Source organism: Tetrahymena thermophila (genome assembly GCF_000189635.1).
Source record: "Tetrahymena thermophila SB210 genomic scaffold scf_8254406, whole genome shotgun sequence".
Lineage (NCBI taxonomy): Eukaryota > Ciliophora > Oligohymenophorea > Hymenostomatida > Tetrahymenidae > Tetrahymena > Tetrahymena thermophila.
Window position 1 is genome coordinate 558,247 of NW_002476188.1, and position 23,709 is coordinate 581,955.

Consider the following 23,709-nt stretch of genomic DNA (forward strand, 5'->3'; position numbering starts at 1 on the left):
AGCTAAGCTATTTCAATTTTTTATTTTTAAAAAAATTTTTGTCCTTTAAGTTTTTAATTTTTTATTTATTTATTTATTTATTTATTTATTTATTTATTTATTTATTTATTTATTTATTGAAGATTCTCAATTACATAAAAAATATTTGAAACTAAAAACAGTTAAGAAAATGATATGATAATTGTTTTAATAAAGGTAAATCAGAAATTATTTTAATTAGATAAAAACATTTAATAAATATAGGTATACTATTTAATAATATTAACTATGTTTTGATAATAATTACTATAAATACTCTTCAGCTAAATATTAAGAAATAAATGATGATAAAAATAATAATTACAATAAAAATTTCAAAAATGCTAAATGATTGATGGATATGAACATTCGACATACGTGTTTCTTAAATTCTTTAAATAATTAAGTACTTTTTCAGCTTGGTAAAATATTTTAATAATGTATTTTCCTTAAAATTCATAAGTTTTTTCAGGTAATAACTCTAGAAAATTATTTCCTATTTAACTTGAAAAAATAATTAGCTATATATTTAAGCAAAAAAGTGTTAGGGAAAGCTCATCAAATTATTGATCTTATTAAATTTCTATTTTATCAGTACAAAATAAGATGTACTTTTTATTTAAGTCATCACTTTCTTAAAAGAATTTCTATTTTATTATTTTACTATTTAAGCTATTTTTTATTTTATAAAACCAAATTTATTATTAAAAAAAATGTATTAAGACTTTTTTCATGCTAGCATGAAATACTTAATTTAATTAATTAAAACTTATTGATTTTTTTTATTCTTAATTTTTTTCTATTGAATTAATTCCTAGCTAAAAATTTTACTTTACTGCTGATAACTAAAAATCTTCTTTCTTGGAAGGATCAGTTTCAGTTAAATTGCCATTTGAAGTTTATAAAATTTATTATTAATATTAATTTTGTAATTTATTTTCAAATTTATCTGAGTAACATTTAAATTTTTAGCTATATAATTAATGATTAGTTTCATATTAAAACGAATACTCTTGTATTTCTTCCTCATCTAAATTACTAGATTAATTTGATGAATAATCGTCATAAAGGATGCCAAAAATAGTATTGAAACTTCTTAATTTTTATTTATTTTTTAGAATTTAAAAAATATCTTAAATGATATTTGAAATACCATTTTTTATTATTTTAATATAGGTTAATTGCATATATAACTAAATAGTCTGATTTTCTAAGTTTTGAATAATTATTCCTAGCTTGTCATTTTTTTATGTTAGAATTTGGCTTATTACATTACTTGCTAATTAGATTGACTTAAAAATAGACGACTCCTCCTAATTGCAAGCAAAAACAATACCTATGCTTATATTTATTTAACCGTTTAATTGCTAATAAATCTAATTCAAGTGCTATGATTTTAATTTATGTTTTTCAAAAATTAACTAAATTAAACTAATTATTTTTTTAGGAAAATGAGACATTAATTCTTTTTTCTCTTCTAGTAAACTGGTTAAAATTAAAGCTGATTACTTGTAATTTTTTTTTAGGTAAAGAATTTCTGCTTTAGTCATTTTAATGATTGAATCAAGATTTTCTAGGGACAAATAATTTATAAATGTATACTTTTCCTCCAAGCTTTAATCAATATTTCTTTTCTTTTCAAAATGGCTTTCTATATTATTATCTAAATGTTCACGCTAAAAAACAAAATACTAACTTTATCGCTTCAATCTATTGAATGAGTCAATTTGTTTCTCAAGTGATAATATTTATTATTAATTCGGTATATTTTGAAGAGCAATCTGTTATTAATTTTCAGTCAAATAATCTAAATTGTCTTATTTTTTTGACAATTTACTTTTTTTTGTTTTATTAAAGCAATTATCTGAATCAAAATCTGTCATATTAACCTATTCAAATTTTTAATGAGGTGACTTTCTCATATTTGGAGAAAAACTATTCATTTTTTTAAAAGTAGAACTATTTCTACTTTTTTGATATTTAAAATTTGATATTTTTCTTTTATGAGCCTTCAAAAAATTATTATCAAATACAGAGCTTAATTTTTTAAACATAATATCGCTATTAAAAGCAATTTATAAGTTTTAATTTAAGGATTTTTTTCTGGATGTAATATTTAAATTTTTTATTGATATTTAATTCTCTTCATTTTATTTACTTTATTCTGTGTTTATTTGTTGATCGTTATAATTGTCAATCAACTCAGTTGCTATGCAATTAGAATCAGTTTTTTATTAATTTTAAAGTTTCTTCAGCTACTTTAGTAAACTATCTGATAGGGTTAGATAATATTAAGATTTTTATTCTTTTCCTAACTTAAAATAGCATTTTGATAGATTGGACTATAGTTTTATCTCTTGAAGCTATCCATATGGTAGAGTCCTAGAAAACTTAATTAGTTCTTTTACTAAATTTTTAATTTCTTACCAAAAAATATATTATTAATTTTCTTACTAATTTTTTAATTGCAAATTATTTTAATCACAATTTTCTTAAAATGATTGTAATGCAAACAAAAAGTTTCTCTTTCTATAAAATAAAGCAAAAAGTAATTTGACTATTTCATCATTTGTATTTCTGCTTTTAGAATCTAGATTATCACTTTCAGTTATTTCTGGCTTATTATCTAAAAATATATCTTAATTAATACAATACTATTCAAGTAAACTACAGTCAAGTGTCTAGCAATTCTCTGAGCAGAAGTCTTAAATTTAATATTTAATATATAAAATTGATTTGGAAAACATTTATAGAGCTTCGAAATAATATCCTCTTTTTAAAAAAATACTTCCAACATTGTTATAAATAGTACCAACTGCAAAATTATTTTTAAATTTCTAAAAATATTCTATTTACGAGGCTAATCTTAAAAAAACTTAAGCTTCTTCGTCTTTAAAAAAATTATCCGAAGTATTTAATATTGTAGCAATAATTTGAATGATACTTTAATTTAGATCTTCAGCTTCTTTAAAAAGAATTGTTTCTTTTTAAATTTTTTAAATAAAATCCAGTATTTCATAGTTTTCTTTATTTGCTTATTACAATATTTAAATTAACATATCAATCTATTGTATTATATCAGATCTTATCAACCTCATTTTATAAATGAGAAATAATAAGGAGATTAAGCTTGTAATTGATAGAATTAAATCAAAAATCAAAATAAATTGCCTTATTTTCTATATTGCAATTAAATAATTTTCCTACGATTATGATTAATTAAGCATAACAACTTAATATAAAATATTACTCGTTTGGATATTAAGATCTTATCCACTGTTTAATTCAACCAAAATCGGCTTTATAATTACAAATTTTGAATTTATTTCTTATATAAAAGATTAATTTTATTTAATGCTTTGATAATTACTAACTTAGTCCAATACACTATCTATATTATCTTAAAATTTAGTATTATCATCAAAATCACTTTAGTTTTAAGAAGGCGAGTAAATTACTTCTTTTTATTTATTTGTAAAAATGTACAACTAACGGTTAGGTTAATTAAATCTGTTGAAATAGGAACTTCTATTTTCTTTATTAATGTAAAGGCATAATAAATTTTAACTTTCATTCAAATCAATTATTTGTGGAAAATTAAATATATTTAAGCAGAAGTAAATATCTTAGGATTAGCTAAATTGCTCATCAAAATATTAATTGTTTAAAATAACATTTAATTTAGTTTCATTTAACATATTGCGAAACCAAATACTATCTTAAATCGTTTTTTATTGAATATTGTTTTCAGTAAAAATACTTGAGTATGTTTAACTATTGCAAATGGAGTATATGCTTTGTCCTCCAAAGTTAAAAAATATGTTTGAGTAGTTTAAGTTTTGTGAGTTAAATTAATTTTATATGAAAATTGATTTAACTAAAAAACTAAGAGAAAACATGTTTATTAGCCATTATTGCTATTTTTAACTTAGCTAATATAAATTGTTAAAAGAAGAATCAAACCTATTTGTAAAAAAAAATTTAAATATTGAGTTATTTAAATTAAAAAGAGAGATTATTTTTTTATTAAAAATAAAGCAGAATAATTACCAGCAATTATGCAAAGAATAGCTTTAATGAAAGCATTCCTAAAAAGAAGTATTATTTTAAATATAGCAAAATAATTCTAAATTTTTTTTGTCTATTTGTCTAGCATATTACATATTTATCTTTTAACTAAAATTGCGTAAAAGCTAAATACTTTATATTACCTATTAGATTTAGATGCTAATTTGCAGATTATTAGCATTCATCTAAATATCACAAAATTCCTGCTCTTTCTAATTCATGTAACTAATAATAGTATCAACCTACTCATTATAAAATTTATAATTTATTATTTAACAAATTATGGCTCCTATAATAGTGCTAGTGAAAGGCAAAGTAGCTATAATTATTATTTTATAATGTAGAACCATGATCTAATTTTTTAAAACTACTTTCTTCTTTTTATAAAATAGAATGATCAATTTTATATTAATTAAATATACACAGAAGTAGAAATAATAAATTTTGCAAAATAAATAATAAAGAAGGCAATAATTTATTTTTAAATTCTGGAATTTCTTAAAGCTAATATTGATAAAAGTTAATGGATTTCAAATTAATATAGAAATAATTTTAGTTTATTAGAAAATCATTTATGAAAAATATTTAATCTTAATGAACAAATAAAATATTTTTAAGACATATATTAATTTTTTAAATATTTTTTTAATAAGTTTTAATTTTGAAACGTTAAAAAAAGATTATTCAATAGTGTTAGATGAAGTTAAGGCGAGTATTTTACTCATTGTGTTATCTTTTTGAAGTCATGAAGTTAATTAGCTGCTCTTTTTCATAAAATATTCTGATTACTTCCTAATCATTATGAATAAATTTTAAATCTTAATTGGCCTCCAGAAAGTTATTCCCTTTTTTCATGGAAAAGACGAGCAGCTGTATATTGTAATTTGACAATATCTTAATTAATTCATCAAATAACTAGTTTTTTATTATGCATATTGAGTAAGTTGAAAATATTATGTGTTGCTTCGAAATTTACAAATGCTGATTATTAGTAAATTGATATTTAATTTTTTAATCAAGCTTTTTTATTTAATCCAAATTTATGTTTGCTTATTCATATTTTTAGCTTGCATATTTAAAGGCGACTTTATTTAAATCTAAATATTATTTCAAAGCCTTTCTAATAGAGAAATGAAAAAGTGTATTTTATTTAATAATTTCTGCATTATTATTCTCTAAGTCTTCAATATTTTCATCTAGTGAATTATAACTTGATATATTTGATTCTTAATTGTCTCCTAAATGCTTTTCTAATTTATAGAAAGAAAATTCATTTAGCTGTATTTTATATTTATTTTAATCTTCCTGATCATTTTCTTTAACGTAGAGATTTTTAGAACTATTATTAAAATTTAAATTGTTTAGAAAGTTATTATCGCTGCTTATAAATGTGTCTTATGACATATTAATATCTTATCTCTAATTATCTAAGTTAACATGTTATTTATTTTTAATTATTTTCTATTAAAAATTATATTTTGATTAATTCAATAGCCTATTTTGACTTTATAAACTAGTTCTTTATTATTAAACAATATTTTTGCTATAATTTAAAAATGTTTCTTGATTTTTATCTTAAAATTCTATATTTTTCTCAAAAATATTTTGGTTTTTAATAAAAAAATTTTCTTTGAATTATGTAAATAATTTATTTATAACAGGTTTTATTAATTTCATAGGTTAAATCCTGTAATTTTCAAGAATTTAAAATTCATCTTCTCTAATCTCCATACATCCAAACCTATCTTATTATTAATTTAAAACTTTTTCTAAGAGCTGACCAACAATGAAAAAAGTATGCATCCAATTATTGTGATTCTTAGATAAATTAAAGATAACTATTACTTAAAGATTGATTTTTTTGTTTAGAGATTAAAGCATCTAATCTAGTTACTCCGAATAAATATGATAATGCTCAAATATTTATTTTAATCTACTATAAATCATGTAAATAGTATGTGATAAAAAAAATTATGTATTTTCCATTGTATCAGTAAGAAGTAATGCAGCACTTAAATATTTATTTTATCTTATAAGTATATCAGAAGATATTATATTCGATGTCATTTTCATAGTTTCTAAAGGCATTAAAGGTTTCTCAAATGAAGTTAAATTCTTTTTTTACTACTTAAAAAATAAATCATACTTTTTTTTTGTCTTTTCTTTTAAAAGTATATTGCTACTTTAAAAATCATTTATTTATTTTTCAAACACTTATTATTTACTTTTTTATTATATCTACCTTTATTATAGCTTTTATTAAGTATTTTATGCGCTCGTAGTATTTATTTTTAATAAATTAGGCGAGGTTTCTTTTAAATAAATTAAATTTTAAGAAAAAATACCTCCTTCTGTTTAATCCTCAATGTTATTATTATGATTAGTTTTAATTTTTATACTAATGTTATTTTTATTGCTATTTTAATTTGATGTTTAATATTTGTATATTTTTTCTAAATTAGATACTATTTTTTATTAATTTGAGCTAATAAAACTTTTATTTTTTTATCTTTGTTAATTTAAAAATTTTGGAGTATCTAAAAATTAATCAAAAACATATTGTTTGCTTGCCAAATTTAAATTTATTTATTTAGCTTATTGATCTAGTATAGTGGGGTTTTTTTCATTGAATATTGACTTTAGTTGTTGCTTATTTTCATTTTCTTATTAATTGTTTCTTATTTTTTTAAGGGTTCTTTCCATCTATTAGGTATTTTCCTGAGATTTTGAAGCTAAGTTTTAATTAAAAATCCATGAAGTAGAGTCATTAGAATCTATATGACTTATTACCTAATTTTCTGTTATTTTATTTTATTATTTCGTCTTTTATATAAGAGAATTTATTTATTCATTTATTTACTCTATTTTATGATATTTATTAAGTTTACTATAGCATAATCTTAGTAAATTAAAGTTCATTATTTTTTATTAATCTTTCAAACCAATTTAGCTTATTAAAACATTGACTTCTTTACAACTTTTTTTAATTTCTTACCAAAAATTTAATAAAATTACTGAATTATTTTACAATTTATTATTTTTATTAATATCGCTATAATATTTATCGATGCTAGTTTAAAACCAAATAAGAGAAAGATTATAATTTACTTTTCTGTAATACAAATTCAACAGTAATTATATCCTTTGAAGATAATGTTCATCTTTTTATTCATCTTATTAATCATTTCCATCATTATCAATTAAGTTATTTCCAAAAGCATCTAAAAACTTATTAATACTTTCTTCCTCATCAGAATTTAATTTTTTTAAAGTGTTATCTTCATTTTATTTTTTTTAAATTAAATTTTTAAATTAACTCAAAATTTTAGTTAAATAATCAGCTATCCTGAATTTTTTTTAGGCTTTATTTTTATTTTCATAAATCTTAGATTCGGCTTTTTTGGTTAAGGTATTATTATTATCATAACAATAATTTGAAAGATACTTATAATTTTACGAAGAAGGATGCTATCTACAAAAATCTTATATCTCGTATCGAGCATATATTATAGATTATTAATAATGTTCTAAAGCATGTTAGTAGTGTCCTTAATTCGCTAAGATAGCTCCTATGTTATTATGTGTTATCCCAAGAGCATAATAGTTTTACAAAGATTTAAAAAAGTGAATATTTCTATAGAGCTTTATTAAAGTTTCAGCTTGATCGTTCTCAAAAAAAGTTTCAGAGATGGAGAGTAAAATTTACAAAATTTGCTAAAGACTTATCGTTAAATCATATATTTCTTTTGAAAAAATACTCTCCTCATGATTAAATACTATCTATGATAATATAAAAAGATAGTTTTATGAGTTTTTCTAGCTATGCAATCTTCTAAGAGCTTAAGTCATTTTTTCTATTGGAGACTATATTAAATTGTTAAAAACTAAAGAGTAATATATTGCTATAAAGATGAAAAATATTATTAAGACAAATTGTATAATGGAAGCAGCAAGAAATAAATTTTTTGTAAATTGCTGAAAGTCGTTAGCTTTCTATTATAAATTATTATCAGATAAAATTTATATAAAAATACTATGTAGGAGAAATTTATATTTTCCCAAGTTCTCAGTTTCAGAAGAAATACTTGTTTTTTTGTCTAAAATAAAAATAGGGTTATAAATGAAGCTGTAACTAGACCCATTAATTGATTTTTAATAATATATTGGAGAAGTAATATTTTCTTTGTTATCTATATTTAAATAATCAAAAGTTTATTATGCGATTAACAAAGAATTAATGGTAAAATTTTAAAGAAATTCTAGATCTTTTGAGTTAAAATTATACAAATTTTGTAGAACTTCAAAAATATTAGATAGCTCATTTTAGCCAGTACTGTCAAACAAAATTAAATTTTTAGATGTCTCAAAACTAAATAGTTATATTTAACTTATACTTTTTTATAAAAGAAAATTAAATATATCATTATTTTTTATTTAATAGCAAAACGTATGATAAATCTCTTTTTATTAAGAAGTACTGTTATACCAATTGAGTTTTTAACATCCAAATTATACTAAAAAAGGAGGTTAATCATCCCCTATTTGCAAATTGTAAGGTTAGCTAAAGTATGAAGATTCTTGTTTGTCTGCTTATGCAAACCAAGAATAGCAATTGTATTATGATTTTAAGTTAATTTCATTTTCATCACAACCATCATCAAATAATTAATTTGTAGTTACATTCAAAGCAGTAGAATAAAGTAAGCTTGATGTGTAATAAAAGAAAGAAACATTAAAATTTATTAAATTTAAACTATCTTAGTTATTCTAGCTGTTAGTTTTCATAATACTATTAAGCAAAGGACTTAAATAGGTAGCATTAAAGAGCTAACTTACTATTTAATTATTTGTTAATTGGTTTATCTTTAAACTTTAGTAAAACCTTTTAATAAAAAAATATTAATAAAAATTTAGGATTCATTTTAGTTTATATGGAATTGAACATTTAAGTATGAAATAAATATGATATTAAAAACTAAAATATAAAAAAGGCAAATTTATTTTGATAAAACATCAAATTAGCTTTTTTATAAGAGTAAATTAATCAAATATTTAAGTATTTGCTTTTCATTTATTAATTTTTACCAGCAATTTATAAGATTTTAGTTATTTTAGTACATTTCTAGTAAATGCGGATCCCCATTTTATTGCTACAATTCTAAAATGTTTATAATCGCAGGAATATATTTCTGATTTTTATTTACCAATCCATTAAGTAGCTTTTAGTAAAAGTTATTTACTATTGATAAATAGTAAGGTATATGGAAAGCTTATTCTGCAATTTTAATGGAGGCAGATTGGCTTCTATATTTAGTAAAAATTACTTAATCCTACATTATACCATTAACATAATCTTTAATAAAATAAAGCAAATAATTATATGCCGCTAATTAGCTTCCTATCCCTATTATAAATATTATAAGAATAGGTGTTCCAACTAAAAATGTTATTTTAAAATTAATGCTCATGATATTATGCTTTATGGTTCCTATTTAAGGCTAAAAGTAACTTTATGATATTTATGCTATTTAAATGAATTAAATTTCTTGGTTTTTTGTTCAAGTCTTATTAATAATCTGAAAGTTATTCCAAAAACTTAGCAATACTGATTATAGTTAATATTTAAATTAATATTACCTTGCTTATTAAAAGTATCAAGCTATAACAAATACCATCAAAAAAATATATTTTCCTAAAATCAAATTAACTAAAGTAAAATGATCTAATGATGTGATAAAAATGAAAACTTTAATAATAATTAATTGCATAATATTATACATATGAATCCATCTTTACATATCTATAAATATATCTAAGAAACTCATAATAATAAACCATTTTTTAAATCAAATTTATTAAAAATTATAAATTATTGAAATTAAGTTTTAATTAAATTTTCATAATTCTTTACCATAAAATTATATTTTAATTTTTTTCAAGAAATAAATTTAGATTACATATATTATTTACTCAAATTTTTTAAGAAAAATTAATTTAACATACGCATAAATATTTATAAGAACATAAATCAGATAGCAGTAGCAGAAAGTATTAAGTTCTTCATTGACCAAGGATAACAATCACAATTTGCTGAATATAGAGTTAAAAGAGTACCTGCTTAAAAATCTTTAATCGTTCTTATTATTAGAGGACGGTATTATTATTCTAAGTTTTAATCATAAATCATTTATTCAGGAATACTTAACAGATTATCTAATGAATATTAACTTGTTAGATGCAGACAAATATAACCACTTTATTAAGTGTAGTAAAGTGAAAGATTTATTTCATATTTACCTTCTTTTAGAATTTCAAGTTTAGCTAACTAGTGTTGATAGTCATAATAGTTTCCTGTCTTGACAAATTGCACATACTTTTCTCCAGAATTTGTCCTATTTTTTTTGTCAAATTCCTCTTTAAGATGATAAATTTTATGATTTATTAATTTCTATTAGATTTGAAGCATTCCAAATTTATCCATATCATTTTTCTAATTCAAGACTATTGTTTCTTAAATTAATGGAAGGAAGTTGTATTAAACCTTGATGATTAGCTTTAAGCATAGTTTTTTTTCAGTGTTTTAAAAGTTTTCAATAATTATTGATAAGCTTTCTTCATTTTTTTTATTAAGTATTGCTATCAATGTGGATGGACTGATCATATTTCCAAATTAATGTCTCTCTACTTAATAAATAAGGAGGGCTTCTTTATCTACAACTTGTAATCCTATCTCTTTCTCATTTATAATTGTAATTTAGAAAAGGTATTTTTAATACTCTATTTCTAAAACTCCTGAATCTTGTGTTTTATCCATCAAATTGATACTATTAATTTAAATGCTTAACTATATATAATATTTAATTTATTATAGAAAGATTCTACTTTGCTATATAAAATAAATTATTCTATTTATTCCTATAGACACACACACACCTTTTCATTTAATAATCTATTCTTTAATTTTTGATAGACTCTTTATTTTGTTGATCTTAAAAACCATACATTTATTTAGTGTTGGCTAGAAACTTTTCGTTTAAAAGTTATAAATTTCTCTAAAAATGAAACGTACTTAAGAATATTTATGATACAATTTAAATTATTTTTTAATGTTAAATTTAATAATTATTTATTTAGTAAGAGTAATTAATTATTACAAAGAATATAAAGTAATAAAGTAAAGTCAAAAATGTTGTATGTAAGTTGGATAAATGTATTATGTGATATTATATCTTTGACTATTAATATAATTCTCAATACTTTGAATAGAGTAGAAAATTTTAATAACTTCTCTTTCCTTATGAACATAAGTTCCTTAGTCTTATTTCTCTATAAAATTATTTCCTTTTTTCAAAGAAAATATTATTAGAGTGATTTGTAGCTAGAATAAACAGTCACACAATTTATTGAAGAGAACATTTTGTTTGATTAGTATTTCTTATGTGACATAAATAATAAATTTACTTTTTGTTTCAATATTTAACTCTTTTATTTCTTGCATATACTCAAAGAAATCAAAATCTTATTTTTATTCATCTAGCTTACTTTTTAATTTCTATTGGATATTTGGTATTAGTTAGAATATTGCTTTTCTAATTAAAAAGTGAAAATTGCATTCAGAATTAGTTTTTTACTCTTCACAATCAATAGAGAAATCAATAATCGATTGGCTATTATCATCACCATCGTTTTAAGGACTTTTATAAGGAAGAGATTAGTTGCTAAAAAAATTAATTCCTTTTAATTTAGGATTATCAGATTATCTTGAGTTATTCAGCTTTGGTAATTCAAGCTCTTCATCAGATAAAATATTTGATTTAATTTAAGTAGAATTTTGAATATCTCTTTGCTTAATCAATTATAAAAATTAATTGTTATTATTAAATTTATAATTATGCTTCTATACAGAAGGATCAAGTAGTTAAGTCGTGTTTAATAATAGTAAAGAACTTGGCTTATTTCTTTGAACTTGTTAATTCTTTTAAAATTTTGTAAATTTTTCGATACTTTGATCACTTTCTTCTATACGATTTTACAATATAAGTGTTTCTTCATTCTCTATTCTGTCCCTTAAAGGAGACTATAGAAAGCTATACATAGAAATTGGGAAGTCTTCCCTTTCTTAAATATTCACAAAGCATTTTTGATAAAGTGTTCCCTTTTTTCTTTTAAGATTTTCAATATCTTCTAGTTCATTTGGTTATTCAACTATTTAACTAAATGAATTTATTTAGCTTTTTATGTAGATGTCATTAAGAAAGGAAACTGATTAATTTTTTTATATTAAATTTACTAAATTTGATGTTGATTAATTTTTTATGCTTAAATAAGGACTATGCTAATACTTTTTCAAGCTTGGATATTAATAATTTTAACATGAGTTGTGTTTTATTTACTATTTGTTCATCAAATTAAAAAAAATATTTTCAATCATATTCTATATTTAATTTCTTGAAAACTCAGTTTCAACCATTTCCACAATGTTTTGGATCGATTATTCGCTTTTGTTGTAAAATAGTAATCCTATTTCATCTTTTTAGTTAATAAGAGTTTAGCTAATTAGATTACTAAATAAATTTAATGCCTCAAAGCAATAATTATAATTTTTACTGAGATCTTCAACAGCGAAGCATACTTTGAATTGTATATTTTTATTAAATTTCTATTTAAAATTATCAAAATCTGTGTTTCTAATTTTAGAATTTTTAAAAATTTGATTCGCTTTGATGATAATTTATACAGGAATATGTGAATAGAGGAAATGATTGTTTTCAAATTATTCTGCTAAAATATATGCAGATTTTTAAAACTGTTTAGTAAATACTAAATAATCTGCTACTGCAAGATTAAATATTTAAAAAATCAATTCTTCTCCTTCAGTATTTTATTAGTTTTTAGATTTATTTCTTAAGCTCTCAAATATTAATTCTAAATTATTTTTTTCATCAAGTTTAAAATTATGAGTTTCATTTTATAAAAACTGCTCTATTTATAAGTTTTTATTTTATTTTAAACTCTTTTTCTTAAAAATTAATTCATAAATCTTCTAACAAAAATTACTCTTTGATTTTTTTATGTTATTTTTTTGTTTGTCATTAAAATTATTTAATTTATGTTATGGTATTCTAAAGGAAAGAAAATTGTTTTCTTTACTGCATTTATAGTTTGAATTATCTTTATCTGCATTAGTAGCCAGTCTTTAATTGTTTGATCTAAATATCTTTTCGTTATCATTTTAAGTATCCATCTTGAATAACGATATTACTTTAGATTTATCATGAATAAACACTTTTTCTTTTAATTCTTTTTAATCAGTGTTATGAGTATTTTAATAGAGATTGTTGAAAATTAATTGGCATTAGTTTAAGCAAATTAATGAATTTTAGAATTTTCCTTAGTTTAAATTGCATTTAGAAATAAAAGTGAGTAATTCTATCTTTTCACAATCACTAATCTCGAGATATTAAACCATGACAAATAGCTGCTTAAAAATTTTTTTGATTTCAGACCAAAAATTGAAAGAATTTATATACATTGCTTTTTTTTAATTTAACAATTTATCATGGTTTTCTTAAAAAGACACAAGGGCGAGAGCATAATTCTTTTTTCTAAAATAAACATTTGTGAGTAAGGTATTTAGCTATTCCTGTAACGAAGTGCTTATAGTTAAGTTTTATTTATCATTTAAAGAGCTAAGATAAATAATATTCTATTTCGATAATCGTTTTCTTTTATCAACACTAATCATTTAGGATTCTTTTTAATTAATTGTCAATCTTTCTTTATTTTAAATATTCTCATTATCTTATTAACATACACTCGAATTATCCCATAATTGAGTTGGTTTTTAATTATTTAAATTATTAATCAATAAATCGTTTTATTAATAAATTACATTTAGATTATCCTAAACTATTTATCTTTAGTATAAAGAGTTAGATTTATCATTTTTATTAAGATAGACACTCAGTTTTGCTAAACTTTAATATCTCTTTTTTTTGTCACTTGTTAGAATATTATGATAAGATATTTTCTAAGTAATGGATAGGGAGGACATACTTTTATTTAATTCTTTAGCTTATTACTCTAAATTTATTAACTAACTATCATTAAAGTAAAATAATTTTATATTAGGATTAATACTTATGTCATTATTATTTTAGAGGAATTCTTATATTTCATATTAAGCATATAAAGTTGCCATAGAAAAATGTTCTAATGCTTGAAAAAAATGATCCTGAGATAAAAGTATACTGCCAATATTGTTATGTATGATCCCTAAGGCATAGCTATTTTTAAATTATTTAAAAAACTCTATCTTTTTATATAATCTTAAAAGTGTATCACTTTTATTTTTACTGAAAAAATTTTCAGAAGTTTATATCAGCACTTAAAATATTTGTTCAAAACTCTTAAAAAGAAGAAATGTTTCCTTTGATAGAAACTTATCTTCTGAATTCAGTTGAAAATTATTATAAATGTTAAACAAATCCTATGATTTTATTTCCTCGAGCATTTATTTTAATATTTTAGTTAGATGATCAATCGGTATTTCTAGTAATTAGTTTAGCCTGTAAGTGTAAAAGATTGTAGCTAGAATAGCAAAGACAAAAAATACTAGAAGAGACACAGTTAGGCAAGTAATATACAAATTGAATTTCTATAAGAGCTCATTAGCCTATGCTCTTAAGTCTTCATCAGAGAGAAAATTTATCTAAAGATATAACATTTCTAATCTGAATTCTTAAGTTTAAGGAAATTTAACACCTTTAAATCTAGGTATCTTATCTATTAAGAGAATTGGATTTAAAATTACAGTATAGTTTTTATCATTTTTTACATATTGTTATTATGTTATTAAGTTTAACTAAGTATCTATTAGCTATTATAGATTTGTTTGATTAAATTTTAAATAAACCCATTAAGTATAATTTTAGATTATAGTATCATTTAAAATCTAAGCCTGTTAGATATTTGAGTTTTTTGAAAGTTCTATATCGCTAAAATATTAAATAGTATTTTGCTTTCCAACCTACTAAGAATTATATACTATTGACTAAGTTCTAGGCTCAATTAAATAAGACTGCTTAGTTTAATTAATAAAGTTTTGAAAGTAGATTTAAAACTTGTCTAAATAAAGAGGCACACATGAAACCATGTATATGCTATCTTATTATAAAGTGGCATTATAGTTTCTTAATGGTTAGCATATACCAGAAGAAAGTGCATGGTTATTGTTAATAGAACTATAGAATGGAGATAAAGCATAGAGGGAAGATTGTTGCAACCCTAATTTATACCAAGACAAACACCTAACGTCTACATTATATTTTCCTTTTGTACAATTAGCTGGTGAAGAATATCTAAAAGTTGTGTTTTAACCACTAGAATAATATAAGCCATCAGCTGAGAACCCTGAAACAATTTTATCAATTTTTAAATACAAAAAATTATCTTAATCCTAATTATCGAATACATACTAATATGCTCTAGAAAGAAAATTTCCATGTGATATATTTTATATTACGTTCTAACCAACAGGAGACAATTATTTTACATTCGTGATATTTTATTAAAACCTTTTTTTTTAAAAAAAAAAATTAAAATATTTAAAAATAAATATTAAAAAAAGATAAAATATTTTTTTAATATTAAGATTGATTTTTTAAATTAACAATTTAATTTTAAAATTGTAACAAAATTATTATGTGGGCAATCTTTTATTTGAAATTAAATTTTATAAATAGTAAATTCAATTTAGTAAGTAAGAAAAATAATCTTAATTAATTTAGTTAAAATTCTTTGACAAATGTCTAATGTAATTAAATAGGAGATGACTGTAATAATTTAGATGTAAAAACTTAATTATCAATTTCATTAATAAATCCTATTTATTTTCATATTTTAAACAATTTTATTAAATGAGTTTTAAAAGTATTCTAAACCTAAACAAGCAAGTCTGCATTTTAATATTTTAAAACTTCTTTTTTTATCCATCCAATTCTGATAAGTGTAAAAAATAACTCTTGTAAGTATTTATCAATAATAAAAATTAATTCGTATAATAAATAATTCTAGTTTATCGAAAAAATAAAAAAAATCAATAAAAAATGATGATAAACTTCTATATTCAATATATTCAAAAGAAATAATGTTTTAAAATAAAAAAAACTAATGTATAAATAATAATTTTAGTATTTTGATGTATTTACCATATATTTGTAGAATGCTAATTTTTCAAAAATACTTATGTGATACTTGGATCTTCTTTATTGTCATATAATAATTCCATATTTAGGTTACTAAATTTAGATAAGGAGTTTGCAATTGTCAGCCCATTGATAACTCTTGATTGAAAATTATTGATAGTATACATCATAATAGCATATTTTTATATTTCTTATTATATTTAATAATTGACGCTTACTGTAAACAGTCGAACATAGCTTAATTGTATTTCATATAATTTGTTTGCATAATCATCAATTATTTCTTTACAATAGTAGAGAGCTACATATTAACTTAAAATAGTAGCAATAAAAGATATTGTAATAGGTATAGTGGCATAAATAATAATCGCTGTCCTGAATTTCATGTTTATGCTTAAAGAATTTTAAGTATTTAGCAATTTATGAGGATTATTTCTTTTAGACTAAATATTAATGCACAAACAAACTATTTGTTATAAAGATTACAGCAAAATTTTTTAATAATTAAATAACAATACAGATTAAAAAGAGTGAATTACATTCATTACTAAATAAATAATTCAATTTAAAAAAACATAAAAATACAATCAATCTTCCTTTACTGTTTGTATGCCTTATGGAGGTATGAATGTTATTAAAAGGTTGATGAATAAAAAAAACTTTTTATTTTGATTTATATTTATCTGATTTCCCAAAAAATACATTTGCTGAAACTTTACCAAGTATAATTCAAGTACTCACTTTTTTAAAGCCATTCGAATCCACAAATTTTAGCTAAGTAAATTGTTTGGCTGTAATCAACTAATTAAAAAATTAATTGCTTAAATATTATTTAGCTAAATATCAAACAATTATTCCATTATAAATTACAATTTTTGCTAAAATTATTATTTCAGCTGATAAATTAGCTAATAAATGTTTATATGTTAAAAAAGAAATTTTTTTAAGTTGATATTAATTAATAAAAATTTTTTTAGAAATGTGATTGACTTTAACAGATTATAACTTTTTACAAATTAAAATTTGTGATTATAAAGATTTATAGAAAGGATAATTAATTTCTTTATAGTAGTAGTATTTATTTAGTTCAATATTTATAAATGACGTAAATTTAACATATGTCTTATGTATTGAAAAAATAATTTTTTACAGAGGTAAATTCTCAAAATAATCAATATTTATTTATATATTACAAAAATTTGCTAAAATAAAGACTGTAACTTCTATTTTAAATAAGTAAGTAAGGTTCGATATTTTTATTAAAATAAAAAAGAAAATTATACTTTTTAAAAGAATAAGAAGTGAAAGAAATCTTAATTTATTAATTAAATACAAATTAAAATTAAAATTTCTGTAAATATTCATAGGATATTTTAATAGAAATGTTTTGGATGTTATTATAAATCTATAAAGATCCCTATGTTTAAATAGCTCTTACTTAATTTGTTTTCTACCTCTTCTTTTTTGTTTTCAATATTTTTATTAATTGTATTAAGCTCATTATTAAGATTTATGAATTATTTTTGATATTTTACTGATAGATAATACATAAATATTTTCATATATTTTTTTCTATTTAATTCAATTTATACACAACTATTTAAGTTTTTATACAATTTTCTATTATAAATTTAAAAAATAAATAAAATCTTAAAATTTTTCTATTAGATTTTCATCGTCTATTTATTTTTTAGTGTATTTATTCAAATTATTCTTTTTGTTCATAACACTTTTATAGTCTCCAAATTATTATCTTATCCTTTGATTATTTTATTTTTAACAAGTTACTCTATTTAAACAACTATTTCATCTATATTAGCCAGTAATTTCAATTATTATATAGCTAAATGAATAATTAAAACTAAGTGACTTTGATAACAACTCTTTAAAATATTCTTCATTAATAATAGTACCTACAGTATTAATTTTAATAGAAGATAATTATTTCAAAAGTGCTCAACTATAATTGTATCTGTACTTTTACAAAAGCTATCTCTATTTGACTACAGATATTTTCTAATTTTAGAAATTGAGTAAAATATTTTAATTACTTCCTGATTTTAACAATTAAGTGTCTTATTTTATAATTTTTCTAAAAAGTTATCACCACTTTTTTAAGAGAAAATAATTATTTGGAGCTTATTATTTGCCAATAATTTACAAAGTTGCTTGAAAATGTTATTATTTTTGATATCTATAAAATCTGTACAATAAATTAAAAATTTTTTGAACTTATAGCTTTTTTAGTTTTGGTTTTATAAATATTCTGATTAAATAAGTTAATTAAATTAATTTTGTTTGAAGATACTCTGTTCAAATTAGTTTGAGTAGGCCTAAAATGTTAGGTTAAAAAATTGTAAAATTGATTTCCTAATAGAAAGATGGAATGCAGTGTTTCTGTCTATAACTTCTTCAGCATGAGTTTATTCTTAATTATGTTAAAGACTTTAAGGGGTTAGCAGGAATTCTTTGCTCTAAAAGCTATCTAAAGATTATATTTTTTATTGCTTTTCTTCACAAAATATATATTTAGTTTCTTCTTTTTACTTGATTGGAATAAATCTATTGGTATGTTTTTATTCATTAAACTAATTTTATTAATCATTTGCTTATTCAGTTGATTTTTTATCTTTTAAAACTTTTAAATTTAATAAATCTTTTTCACATATTTGATGATCTATTAATTCCATTTCTGATTTTGGAGAACTTAAAATATTTTAAGTTGATAAAAGATAATTCACATGTAAAAATTAATTTTATTTTTTTTACTCAGTCTATTTCACTTCGAAGGAATCACTAAGCCAATTTTCATAAAATTCTTAGCTATTTAATTCTGAAACTCCTGAAACATCTCCATTAAGTTGATTTATTTTTAATTCAGTATTTTGCTAGTTAGGTAATTTTGAATTAAATTTACTACTTTCTTTAATAAATTTATAATCTTAAATAAATATTTTGCCTATACTTTCATTATCAAGTTGGTCAAAATTGTATAAATTTTAATTAATCGATACTTTATCTTCATTTTCTTAGCTTTATTCTAAGCATGGAGGTACCTACGAAAGTTACTAAAAACCATATTTTGATCTTTTGTTGTTTTCATGCTTATAAATTTAATCTGTGTATGATTTATTACTTATAATGCTTAATGTTTTTAAATCTAGACTTAAAAATGTAGATACAGAAAAATAATTTTGTATATCATAAATAATATAGCTCATAATTGGTTTAATAAATATGGCTTTGTTTAAATCAATATATTAGTAGATATGTTTTTGATAGCTATCAAATAAAACAATGCCTAATTGATCTTCACTTTTATTCAAAACATCGTTTACTAAATTGCTTATTAATTAAAGCTCTCTAATGTTTTACTAATCTTCTCTGATGTTATTAAAAATTACTCCTACTTTAAAAAAAAGGTCTTTGTTAAATTTGTTGTAAATCAGATCTAAATCAGGTGAACTGATGTTGCATCTGTCAAATATACTTTTTAATTTATATATAATTTTATAAGGAAAGTGGGACATTACTATGAAGTTATCTTCTAAAATAAAAGTTAAAATCTCTGCAGCCTTCTTAAAATCTTAAATTTTAATATAATATTCAGCTCTGGTGAAATTTATTTAAAGTTTCAGCTGCTCACATTAGATAAATTAGTAATTTTTAAACTCATTAAATTGTTTCTATTCACTATTTTTTTTTCTTTTACTTTCAAAAATATATTCTAAGCTATTATTTTCTTCGTTTTAGTCCTATTTATTTCTCTAAACACTGATGCTGATACTATTTTCTTAATTTTTCGAAGTATTATTAATCATACTTAATTGATTTGTCTCAGCTTTTAAAACTATATTTTAAGCATTATAATTGTAATTAATCGAAGCATTAGGAGATCGAATTTCATTAATGTTTAACTTATGGTTGGAATTAATGTTAAAATTTTAATCTGAATTAAAATTAAGAATTTGCTGAGAGTTTTACCTTGGAGAAAATAATTTTTTTTCATAAATCTTACTGTCATTCTGTTAGTTATTGTTAGGGATGATATGTAATTATTATTTCCCTTTGTATTGGTATTCTTTTTAGTATTAATTTTATACTTTTTTTGATGTTGTATATGATTTAATTTATCTGTTTTCGACTTCTGAAAATTTTGATGGTAAACTACGATTTTAGTCTCTTATTTTTTAAATTTATGGAGATCGTTATTAATTGTTTTAAAATTTATAATAAGATATTCTACGTGGTTAATTTTTTTGGTTTTAATCTTTAAATTTTTTCATAAATTTTTTGAATATTTGTTGACTTTCTTTTATTATCTGCTAAGATTTATTTAACTAATTTAAATTGAAATATGTTTTTGCTAAATAGGAGTAAACACTAATTTTTTGAAAATCAGGTGAGATCATCAAATTGGATATTTTATGCAAATCTTTTAACAATTTCTTTATCTCATACCAAAAGTTATAACTTTATACGCTTTAATTATATATGGATGAGTTGTTTATATTTTTAATGGATTAGACTGCATTTTTTTTTGCTAAAGATTTTTATTTCCTTTATTAAAAATCAATTTATTCCTAAAATTAAATTATTGTGATGATATAATTCTATTTTCTATAAAATATCCTCTATAATAATTATATAACTTCATTTCGTTCTTATTCTTACTCATCTAACAATTATTAATTTGATTAATTGTTAATTTCTTCAATATTATTATTACCAGAAGGGCATTTATGGGTAGATTAATTGCATATCGAACTGTCTTAGTTATTGTTTTTATCTGATAACCTTTTTTCTTAATAATTAGGGCAATCTCTTGTGGAACGCTACTATGAAGGATTTCTATTTGCCTACATTTTTTTTAAAAATGTCTAATCTTATTTTTCACTATTTTAGTTATTGGTTTGATCTAGACTAGCTTAATTTTAGAGACTCTGAAAATGCAATTTTTAATTCTTCTAGAAAAATGAAGTCATGAGTTCAATTGATTCTATATTCAATTTGTTCTGTTTAGAACCAATTACTTTGTCACTATAACAAAATTATCTAAGGATATTGCAATATATTGAGTCTGGTTTACTCAAACAAAATTATTCTATCTAATATCTTGCATATATTATAGACTGAGAAAAGTGCTCAAGTGCTTAAAAATAGTGTTGCTTATTTAAAAGCAAACATCCAATATTGTTATGCGTTATACCAATTGCATGGTAATTCTAGAATTGTTAAAGAAAGTCTATTTCTTTACACAATCTGATCAACGTTTTACTTTCATTTTCAGAGAAAAAGCTTTCAGAAGTGTAGAGTAAAATCTAAAATACTTAATAAAATGACTCATAGAGTTCCTTCGTTTCTTGTGATAGAAAAATCTCCGTCGCCCTATTTTCATACTACTGCAAAATTTATTGCATGTCACAATGTTTATTTTGTCTCTGAATTTTCTTTAAAATTGAGCAAAGATGTGAAATAGGCTATTAAACCAGGTTAAAAATTTGTAGTGCATAATAAATAGAAATAAATATTGAAATTAAGCTTAACACTAATAAAATTATGCTAACAGTCAACTATATAAGATTTTAAAGCTTTAAGAGATCTTGTGATTATTATTACAAATCTTCATTTGAAATCATATTTATTTATAAGTATGCTAAACTCATTTATGTTCCATAAACTTTTTCTACTTCACTTATGTAATAAGGAATTCTATCTTAAATAATAATTGGATTCAAAATAACCTAATGCAAAGTACCATTTCTATTGTAGGGAATTAATTTATATTAATTAGTATAATTAAATAAATTTTAACTATCTGCATAAGGCAGCTAGTCAAGTGACCATGTGTTGTAGTTATTATTAATAGTATCATTAAGTAGTTTTGCATCATCTTATGATTATAGAAATGTAAGCTCTAAATCAGAAAAATTATCAATTTATAATTGATCGAACGAAAAATCCTTTTTTGAATTATAGATTATTGATTATGATCTAGGATCTATGATATAATATTATTTAGTAGATTTAACTACATTGCTAAATAAATCATCAAGTGTGGATAGAATGACATCTAAGCACACTATATGTTTAAGCTCGTTTTTTTTAGTAGTTGAGTTGTAATGTCTAACTCTTTAACACTCTTACTGAGAAATATGGGCTTGAGGAGGAGTTATTGTTATTCTTGGTTGTAATATAGAAAACGAAAGAAATTTAGAAGCATCAAGATACCAAAGTTTACATCTAGGATCATAAATAAACTTTCCTTAGTAACACCCTGGTACGTCCACTTTACTCATAGAACTATTAAGAAAATTCATAAACATCAATCCTTCGAACTCGAATCCAAAACCCACTTAATTAAGAGGAAGATAATCTGTACTTTAACCTGGATTAAATTTATTTTCGTTTTATATAGCTCTCATCAAGGGAGTTAGTTTATACATATTTAGAATTAATTATTAAGCCTCACTATCTAAACCATCTATAGTAGTAGAATTCTATTGATACCTATTGAAATTTATTAAAAAAATGAAAAAAATAAATATTTATTTTTGTAAATTTTTTTATTTTAATTTTATTTATTTATTATTCTATTTCTATCCTAAACATTTTATTTAAGTAAAATAAATGTAATTCTAAAGCTATTTTATAAAATTAATAATATCTAATAATCTATCTTAATTTTTAATTCATAGTAATATGTAAATAGAAAATTATTATAATTAAAAAAAATAGAAGAAATTAATTAATTGGGAAATTACAAAAATAATAAATCAGTAATATTTTCTATTAATTAAACATTTACCAAGCTGTTGTATACAAATAATTTTCTCTGTATAATTTCATTAGAATAGGGTCATCATTTTATTGGTATAAAAGGACTGGATGAACTAGAGCTCTAACATGATTCTTGTTGTAAATAACTTTCCCTTGAAAAATTTTTGTAACAAACGAGTTGACAGCGAATAAGCAAAATGGAGCAACTTACATTTTTCTATTTAACTAAAAAGACATGATTGATGTAAATTGCTAGCTAAAGATAACTTATTAGTTAAATAATTCCTACGTATACGATTGAATTTAGTCACGCATATAGAGCAATGCGATGTATTAGCTGATGAAAGCGCCAATAAATACAGAAATTATAGGTATACAAACTAGTAGAACTATTTATATCTTTAAAGTCATTTCGATAAAAAAACCTACACACTTCCTTTTCACTTTTTCTTATTTGAATATTTCAAATAAGTTATTATACAATACTATCAAAAAAAAAGATTTTTCTTTGTTTCAATAAAATTATCATAAACATATGAAAAGAATTTTGAACCAAAAATTAAATTGATGCAAAGTCTTTCTTATATTATTTTATTTTCCCTCATTGTATTCTCAAGTAAGAAGCGACGTATAAAAA

General features: G+C 21.3%; 5 protein-coding genes across 5 annotated transcripts; all 5 read right to left on the reverse strand. All coding sequences in view use genetic code 6, as the record gives it.

Annotated features, from left to right (window-relative positions):
- Positions 1 to 486: 486 nt before the first annotated feature.
- On the reverse strand, positions 487 to 4,436 carry TTHERM_00246950 (transmembrane protein, putative; the record flags this gene model as incomplete). Its single annotated transcript, XM_001023824.2, has 5 exons — positions 487 to 514; positions 850 to 1,113; positions 1,295 to 1,354; positions 1,621 to 2,400; positions 2,446 to 4,436. 5 exons carry the CDS (start codon positions 4,434 to 4,436, stop codon positions 487 to 489), a joined length of 3,123 nt encoding a protein of 1,040 aa, XP_001023824.2.
- A 1,335-nt stretch (positions 4,437 to 5,771) lies between these two features.
- On the reverse strand, positions 5,772 to 6,789 carry TTHERM_00246960 (hypothetical protein; the record flags this gene model as incomplete). Its single annotated transcript, XM_001023825.2, has 2 exons — positions 5,772 to 5,773; positions 5,820 to 6,789. Coding segments are annotated over 2 exons (972 nt in total).
- A 233-nt stretch (positions 6,790 to 7,022) lies between these two features.
- TTHERM_000246969 (tetratricopeptide repeat protein) lies at positions 7,023 to 7,935 on the reverse strand (the record flags this gene model as incomplete). The annotated part of the gene is made up of 2 exons (XM_012799941.1): positions 7,023 to 7,052; positions 7,102 to 7,935. 2 exons carry the CDS (start codon positions 7,933 to 7,935, stop codon positions 7,023 to 7,025), a joined length of 864 nt encoding a protein of 287 aa, XP_012655395.1.
- A 2,179-nt stretch (positions 7,936 to 10,114) lies between these two features.
- On the reverse strand, positions 10,115 to 10,900 carry TTHERM_00246970 (kinase domain protein, putative; the record flags this gene model as incomplete). The annotated part of the gene is made up of 1 exon (XM_001023826.3): positions 10,115 to 10,900. The coding sequence occupies one exon, from the start codon at positions 10,898 to 10,900 to the stop codon at positions 10,115 to 10,117; it is 786 nt and encodes a 261-aa protein (XP_001023826.1).
- A 366-nt stretch (positions 10,901 to 11,266) lies between these two features.
- TTHERM_00246990 (tetratricopeptide repeat protein) lies at positions 11,267 to 23,285 on the reverse strand (the record flags this gene model as incomplete). The annotated part of the gene is made up of 8 exons (XM_001023828.2): positions 11,267 to 11,427; positions 11,548 to 13,068; positions 13,144 to 14,372; positions 14,733 to 15,662; positions 17,012 to 17,093; positions 18,601 to 20,474; positions 20,967 to 22,802; positions 23,101 to 23,285. 8 exons carry the CDS (start codon positions 23,283 to 23,285, stop codon positions 11,267 to 11,269), a joined length of 7,818 nt encoding a protein of 2,605 aa, XP_001023828.2.
- Positions 23,286 to 23,709: the final 424 nt, after the last annotated feature.